Source organism: Lissotriton vulgaris, chromosome 4_1 (genome assembly GCF_964263255.1).
Source record: "Lissotriton vulgaris chromosome 4_1, aLisVul1.2, whole genome shotgun sequence".
Lineage (NCBI taxonomy): Eukaryota > Metazoa > Chordata > Amphibia > Caudata > Salamandridae > Lissotriton > Lissotriton vulgaris.
In genome coordinates this window covers 1,866,248,788-1,866,257,013 of record NC_141691.1, presented here as the reverse complement: position 1 = coordinate 1,866,257,013, position 8,226 = coordinate 1,866,248,788, and the positions used below count along the sequence as shown (strand labels likewise).

Here is an 8,226-nt window from a genome sequence, read left to right as displayed (position 1 = left end):
GGTTGTACAGGACAGGGTGATTAGCAAGAGTCAATGATCCAGAAATAAAAGGTACAGCTCCACGGGTGGAAGAGGGGTCCAGGTCCGGTAACGATGTCAGCGGGCTCTCCGGGTCTTCTACTCTTGGGGCGTCCTCGGAGGTACCGGGAGAAAACAAAGAAAAGAAAGGAGCCGTTAGTCCTGCCGGACTTCTCTCGTCAAATCCCTGTTACCAGCACCGGGAAGTGTGAGGGGTAGGAAGGCGAAAGTGAGGAGGGGTCGGAAGGGTTAGGGTAGGGATGGACACAAGCTGGGTATCGAGAAACAGTAGGGGTGTAGGATGGTGTGACGTGAGGATTAAAGGGTTTCTTTACAACGTGGAGGAGTGCTTTACAATATGTACACAGTGCTCCGAGTGACGACGTGAGCCTAAAGGGTAGTTCAATTATACAGAAAGGAGTTATTTACACTGCACCTAATGTGCTCTCAGAGGGGTTCCGTATCACTCACCCGCTCCGCCGCAACTCTCCAAGTTGAGTTGCGGCCGCTCCCCAGCAACCTCCGGTGGACTCCACCAATCCTCGGACCACTCTTCGTCCTCTTCGCTCGTCCTCTCCTTCACCGCTCCAGTCGGGGTCTCCTGCCACAAGCTCGATCCGACGCCGGACTGTTTCCTGGGTCCGGTATTTCTAGTGTCCTGGTCACGTGAGGGGGAGGTACTTCCGGGGTCATGTGGTAGTGCTTCCGTGTTTCCGTCGTTCCTGATTGGGTCCTGGAACAGAGGACAGAGGGTTGGACATTTGGTGGGTTGGGCTGCTACTACGGACGCTCTGGCCGGGGTCTCTGTCGTACGGGAAGGACTGCAATACCGTGGTGTGTGACGGGTATGTGGGGCCGCCGTATCACATCCCCTTCCCCTAGCTGTCTTTCTAGTACGGGTGTGGGCCATGGGATAACGGGAGAGGAAATCGGCATTGCCCTGTTCAGTCCCTTTACGGTGCAATGTCCGAAATCTGTACGGTTGCAGAGATAGGAACCACCGGAGGACCCGGTCGTTATGTCCTTTATTACGGGCCATCCACTCCAGAGGGGCGTGGTCAGTATAGATGACAAACTCTCTCCCTTCCAGATAATACCTTAAACTTTCCACCGCCCATTTAATGGCCAATGCTTCCTTCTCTACAACAGCATAATTGGTTTCGCGGGGATACAGTTTACGGCTCAGGTATAAAATGGGGTTCTCGTTCCCTTTGTCGTCTTTCTGTGAAAGGACCGCCCCTAAACCCTGGTCTGAGGCGTCTGTCTGCAGGAGGAAAGTCCGTGAATAATCCGGACTGACCAATACCGGTTTAGAGGTTAATGCTGCTTTGAGTCGAGAAAAGGCTAACAGTAGAACAGGGTTGGGATTCTTGAGGAGGGTTTCTGTTTTTGTGGACTTCCTTAGGAGATCAGTGAGGGGAGCTGCAGTCTGGGAAAAATTGGGTATGAACCTGCGGTAATAACCTAATAGGCCTAGGAATGCCCGGAGGTCTTTTCGAGACTGGGGAAATGGAATGGATTGAATGGCCTCAACCTTCTTGGCCTGTGGACGTATCATTCCCTCTCCTAGGAGGTAGCCCAAGTACTTCACCGAGGTAGCCGCTAGCGTGGTTTTTGCAGGATTAATGGTGAACCCAAAAGAGCCAAGGGACCTAACGACTTTGTTGAGGTGATCGAGGTGTTCCGCCCAACTATTGCTATAGATAACAATATCGTCGAGGTAGGCCCCGGCATACCCTGAGTGTGGTCTTAACACTTGGTTCATCGCCCTTTGGAAGGTGGCGGGTGCCCCGTGTAACCCAAAAGGTAATACTGTGAATTGGAATAGGCCGTCTGGGGTAGAAAAGGCAGTTTTCTTTCGGTCTTGTGTTCTAAGGGGAATCTGCCAGTAGCCCTTGCAGAGATCTAACGTGGATATGTATCGGGCCTTCCCTATGCTCTCGACCATCTCATCGACCCGTGGAAGGGGATAAGTGTCGAAGGTAGATATTTTATTTACCTCCCTGAAGTCTATGCAAAACCTCACGGACCCGTCAGGCTTAGGCACTAGAACTATGGGGGAATTCCATTCACTGATGGAAGGCTCAATGATCCCCATACCCAACATTAGTTCGGTTTCTTGTCTGATCACGTTCCTACGGGCTTCAGGGACCCGGTAGGGTCGAAGCCGTACAATCTTACCAGGCTCTGTGTGTATGCTGTGTTCTGTGATGGTCGTGTGACCTGATGAAGAGGAAAACACACTTTGTAGGGGTTGTAGGGCCTCTCGGAGACTCTGTCTCTGTTCTTCAGTCATCTCGGGGTCAAAGCATGACTCAAATAAGAAAGGGGTTGGCATGTCGTTGGTGGATAGGACGGGTCGGGGTCCCTCCCATTTTTTAAGAAGATTGACATGGTACACCTGTGTGGTGCCTCGAACAGGATCGAGCTCTACTTCGTAGGTGACCGGGGTCACTTGGCGAAGAATCGCATAGGGTCCTTGCCACTGTCCTAACAGTTTGTGATCTGATGACGGTCTCATCAGAAGAACTAGATCCCCATTGTTAAAGGAACGTGGTTTGGTACCCTTATCATATTGCCGTTTCTGGCTAGCTTGTGCGTTTTCCATATTCTGACGGACAATGTCACGTAGCTGGGCGAGATGTGTTTTTAGATTTTCAACATATTCTGGCAGGGGTCGGGTTCTGTCAGGTTCGGCCTCCCAGGCTTCTTGAGCCATGTCCAGAAGGGTGCGGGGTGGTCGACCATACAGCAACTCATAGGGAGAATATCCGGTGCTGCTCTGAGTTTTGCACCGAATGGCAAACAAGGCCAACGGCAACATCTCCTCCCACCTCTTTGCCTCTAAGGCCAACATTTTCTTCAGTGTTAACTTCAGGGTGGCATTGTATCGCTCTACCAACCCATCTGTCTGGGGGTGGTAGGCGGACGTGCGGATCTGTTTTATGCCGAGGTTTGAACATACTTGTTTCATTAGGGATGAGACGAACGGAGTGCCTTGATCCGTAAGGATCTCCCTGGGAAACCCTACTCGTGAGAATATGGAGATGAGGGCTTTAGCTATGGTCTGTGTTGTAGGTTGGCGTAAGGGCACTGCCTCAGGGAAGCGAGTGGCGTAATCCACCAGAACTAGGGCATAACGACAGCCACTGCGGGAGGGAAGTAAGGGGCCTATGATGTCCATTCCAACCCGGGTGAAGGGGATATCAATGAGGGGTAGAGGGAGTAAGGGAGCCCTGGGGGGACGATATCTACTGTTTCTCTGACAGACTGGGCACTCTCTACAATATTGTCGGACCTCCTGATGTACTCCGGGCCAATAAAATTTCTCCAGGATGGACAAACTGGTTTTTTCGTCGCTGAAGTGACCCCCTAGGAGATGGCTGTGGGCAAGGAAGAGCACCTTCTCTCTAAAGGGTCCGGGAATCAATAGCTGTGGTGGTTGGTTTGGGTTCCCTTTTCTATAGAGTAGTCCGTTCTTTTTAAAGAAATAGGGACATACGTGAAGGGGGTCTTCCTGTTCTAAGGCCTTTCCCCAAGCTTCTTGCAGGACGGGATCTTCCTGTTGCGATGCCCGGAATTCTCTATCTGTTTGCCAGGGATGGACATCGGGAACCACCGGGTAGGCGGTGGTGTGGTTTCGCTTTTCTTGCCTCTTCTGATTACGGGATTTCCGGGCTTTGGTCGGATCTTCAGCCAGCGGTTGTTCCCCGGAAAAGGGTGCTTCTCCCCACCATTGGTTCAGGGAGTCTGTAGTGTCGTGCACCAATTTAGGGAGACCAGCATAGTCACTCCCTAGGATCACTTGCTCAGGAAGGTTTGGTATTAGACCTACAGTGAGTTCAGTCCCGGGATCAGCTGGGTGCCGTACTCGCACCTGGGTGGTGGGGTACCTTTTTGTGTCTCCGTGTACGCATTGGATGGCGACGGTTCCTGTGGGTGGACTTGGTGGGGTTGGTAGGTCCTGGGGCCGTAGAACGCTCTGGCGACAGCCCGTGTCAGCCAAAGCCAGGAGGGGATGTCCGTCTACATACACGGGACAACGGAACGGAGGGGGTTTTTCCCCGGGTGTTGCACACACATAGTTCTGTACCAGGCCTATCTCCATGGGTTCGTCTTTCTGTGGACATACACGTGCTATATGTCCATAACCGCCGCAGTTGTAACACTGTGGACCCGGATTGGGTGGTCTGTATATGAGCGGTGGTGGCAGCAGGGAAGGCGGCTCCGTTTTCCTTGGAGGAGGGGGTCGCTGGGGTCTGACTGCATTGATATGCGCTCGGTGGGGATGATCATCTCTGCTCCTGGATGTTTCTTGGGCTCGGCTGTATGCACTCGCGATCTCCACCGCGCTGTCGAGGGTGAGTCGTGCATGTTGTCGCACCCATTTTTGGGTGGCCGGATGTAGGGATGCCAGGAATTGCTCGAGATATATCTTTGCTAGGATGTCCTCCTTTGTGGAGGTGTCGGGGCGTAACCATCGATTGGCGAGATCTTTAATCCGGAAGGACAGAGCCCTGGGGGTTTCTTGGGGCCCTTCCTTGGCTTGGCGTAATTTCACTCTATAGGTCTCGTCATCTATGCCCAGCCTTTCCAGGATACACTTCTTGATGTCATCATAGGGTGTGTTGCCTTGTATATTGGCTTGCTGATAGGCCGCTTGGAGGTCTCCGGTTAGTAGCGGTCCCAAATATTGCCCCCATCGATCGGCTGGCCAGGAGGCGGCCTGTGCTAGTCTTTCAAAGTTCGTAAAAAAGTAGTCCGGATCATCGCCAGGAACGTACTTTTGTAGGACTACTGAGGGGAGGGAGGTTATGGGTCTTTGTTGTTGTTGTCCAAGGACGTCCGTTAATTTCCCCATAGCCTGGTCGTGAGCATCCCCTTGGCCCTTGAGGACGTCATGCAGTTGCCCCCGATCTTCTTCAGCAGTTTTCAAAAACTTCTCCATCAGCTTTCCCAACATCTCCTGGGACTCGGCCATTTTCTGCACGACGGCCTCCATGCCTCCGGATCCCACTTCTGACACCAACTGTGTGCGTGGGGGTGTGGCGGACCGGAATATCAAGCGCGGAGGCCGTATATAGTGGGCAATGTTTGTTTTATTTCCGTACGGTTGTACAGGACAGGGTGATTAGCAAGAGTCAATGATCCAGAAATAAAAGGTACAGCTCCACGGGTGGAAGAGGGGTCCAGGTCCGGTAACGATGTCAGCGGGCTCTCCGGGTCTTCTACTCTTGGGGCGTCCTCGGAGGTACCGGGAGAAAACAAAGAAAAGAAAGGAGCCGTTAGTCCTGCCGGACTTCTCTCGTCAAATCCCTGTTACCAGCACCGGGAAGTGTGAGGGGTAGGAAGGCGAAAGTGAGGAGGGGTCGGAAGGGTTAGGGTAGGGATGGACACAAGCTGGGTATCGAGAAACAGTAGGGGTGTAGGATGGTGTGACGTGAGGATTAAAGGGTTTCTTTACAACGTGGAGGAGTGCTTTACAATATGTACACAGTGCTCCGAGTGACGACGTGAGCCTAAAGGGTAGTTCAATTATACAGAAAGGAGTTATTTACACTGCACCTAATGTGCTCTCAGAGGGGTTCCGTATCACTCACCCGCTCCGCCGCAACTCTCCAAGTTGAGTTGCGGCCGCTCCCCAGCAACCTCCGGTGGACTCCACCAATCCTCGGACCACTCTTCGTCCTCTTCGCTCGTCCTCTCCTTCACCGCTCCAGTCGGGGTCTCCTGCCACAAGCTCGATCCGACGCCGGACTGTTTCCTGGGTCCGGTATTTCTAGTGTCCTGGTCACGTGAGGGGGAGGTACTTCCGGGGTCATGTGGTAGTGCTTCCGTGTTTCCGTCGTTCCTGATTGGGTCCTGGAACAGAGGACAGAGGGTTGGACATTTGGTGGGTTGGGCTGCTACTACGGACGCTCTGGCCGGGGTCTCTGTCGTACGGGAAGGACTGCAATACCGTGGTGTGTGACGGGTATGTGGGGCCGCCGTATCACACACAGTAAATTTGTCAAAAGGTTTGCCGAGAAAAGTGTTAAAATGCGGACACTGCTGTGCAAAGGGGTTGACTTCAACTGGTCAGAACAGTGTGAAGATGAATTTAATAATTTAAAAGATTCTCTTAAGAAAACTCCCAAACTGAGGAGTGTTGACCCCTCATTGAACTCAGTTTAATCACTGATGCCAGTATGAAGGGCCGTTGAGCTGTTTTACAACAGCAAAAGGGTGATCCGGTCAATGTGATCTTGTTTCTCTCTAGGAGTTTAAAGGGGGTAGAGCTGAGGTATTCTGTAATTGAGAAAGAAGCTCTGGTAGTTCACTGGGCTACAAAGAAACTTAACAAATTGCTTTGAGGCACCAGATTTAGTGTGCGAACAGATCACAAACCCCTGTGTGAAGTCTTTAACAAAAAGGGTGTTGATGCTATATCGAGCAGGATATCCAAGTGGGTTGTGGCTCTCCAAGCTTATGGTTTTAATGTAGAGTATTTACCTGGGGCACACAATTGCATTGCTGATACTCTCTCACAACTTGTACACTCTAATGAGGATGATGTGAGCTATAAAGATCAAGAGATGAATGAATGGGTCTAGAACATTGAACTTGATGGAATGAAAGAAGAAAAGTGGCAAGAGGAGTGTTAAGTCTGATGAGGATCTTAATGGACTTTGGCCCACATGCATCATTGTTTCATTTTGCACTTCCTAATTTGCGATTTTTAGGGAATCGCAAATTAGGAAATGCAAAATGGGATGCATGTACATTTTCGCAAAATATTTGAGAATCGGTAAAAATCGCATATTTTTACAGATTCTCAAATATTATGCGATTAGCAAATGCGAATTCGCAATTCCCATTCATTCCTATGGGCTAAAATGCCCATAGGAATGAATGGGAATTGCGAATTCGCAATTTGAAATCGCAATTCAGCAATGCATTTCAAGGGTGGAGAGGGGGGTCCAAATGATCCCCCCCTTCTCCCATGAAATGTACTTTTGAGTATAAGTTACATACACACATGTCCTAAGGACATGTGTGTCTGCAACTTTACAGTTTAAAAAATGCATGTTTGTGCTTTTTTAAACAATTTCGCAAATTACCACGAGGTTCAACTTCGTGGTAATTTGCACTTGCAATTTCAAATTTCGCAATTTGAAATCAAATGATGCATAGCATTTTAGAAATCGCTAAATTGCGATTTCTGAAATGATATCGCAATTTTAGAAATCGCAAAAAAGTTGTGATTTCTAAAAAAGCATGATGCATCTCAAAAAACATTTTTGGAATCACAAACGGCCGATTTTAAAGAATCGCACCGTTTGCGACTCCAAAAATGCTTGATGCATGTGGGCCTTTGTACCTTAATCAAAAAAGGTTGGAATAAATAGGTTCATGGTAACTTTTAAAAAAATTGGAATGTTAGGCATGAGTTGTCTGAAGCTGATGGTATAATCATCAGGGGTTCAAGGTTGATTCCTCCCTTGGTGTTTCGTGGTGAGTTAATAAACCTGGCTCACCAAGGGCACCAGGGAATGTCTAAAACCAAAGAAAGACTGAGACTTAATTACTGGTGGCCAAAAAAGGATCTCCTAATTGAACGTTTAGTTAGAGAATGTATACCATGTACCTTAAGTGAAAAATGTCTCAAACCTAGGGTTCAGCCCATGGTCATCAGAGAGCGCCCTAAAGGTCTGTGGGAAGAACTAGCTCTAGACATTTTGGGTCCTGTTTCTGGTAATGGTTGTGAGACTTATGTTTTTGTTCTTATAGACATGTACTCCAGGTGGCCTGAAATCAAATTTACTAAAAGCATTGACACCAAACATGTTATTTCTTTTCTGAAAGAGATTTTTACGCGTGAAGGTCTTCTTGGTTTTTGTTGACTGATAATGGGGTGCAGTTTGTGTCAGGCGAAATGGAGGAGTTTTTACAACGCTGTTCCATAAGTCACAAACGCTGTTCACTTTATCATCCGAAAGCAAATAGTATGGTGGAACGCTTCATTTGTGTTCTTAAAGAAACCATTTCCATGTAAAAACAAAATGGGCAGGACTAGACAGACGAAGTGAACAAAAAGGTCGAGATATATAGGATCACTCCTAATGCAACTACTAGATGTTCACCTTTTGATTTAGTGAAAAGAAGACATTCTAGTACACTTGTAGCACCTTTTTGGGTTAATGATGTTGAGTCTAAGAGGGAGAAGTT

At 49.2% G+C, this 8,226-nt stretch overlaps 1 protein-coding gene across 1 annotated transcript; it reads right to left on the bottom strand.

The window, feature by feature from the left end:
• Positions 1 to 414: 414 nt before the first annotated feature.
• Positions 415 to 5,020, bottom strand: LOC147724642 (uncharacterized). Its single transcript, XM_086967040.1, has 2 exons — positions 3,521 to 5,020; positions 415 to 751 (listed from the first exon to the last, which is right to left on the bottom strand). Exons 1-2 carry the CDS (start codon positions 5,018 to 5,020, stop codon positions 482 to 484), a joined length of 1,770 nt encoding a protein of 589 aa, XP_086823166.1. The 3' UTR covers positions 415 to 481.
• Positions 5,021 to 8,226: the final 3,206 nt, after the last annotated feature.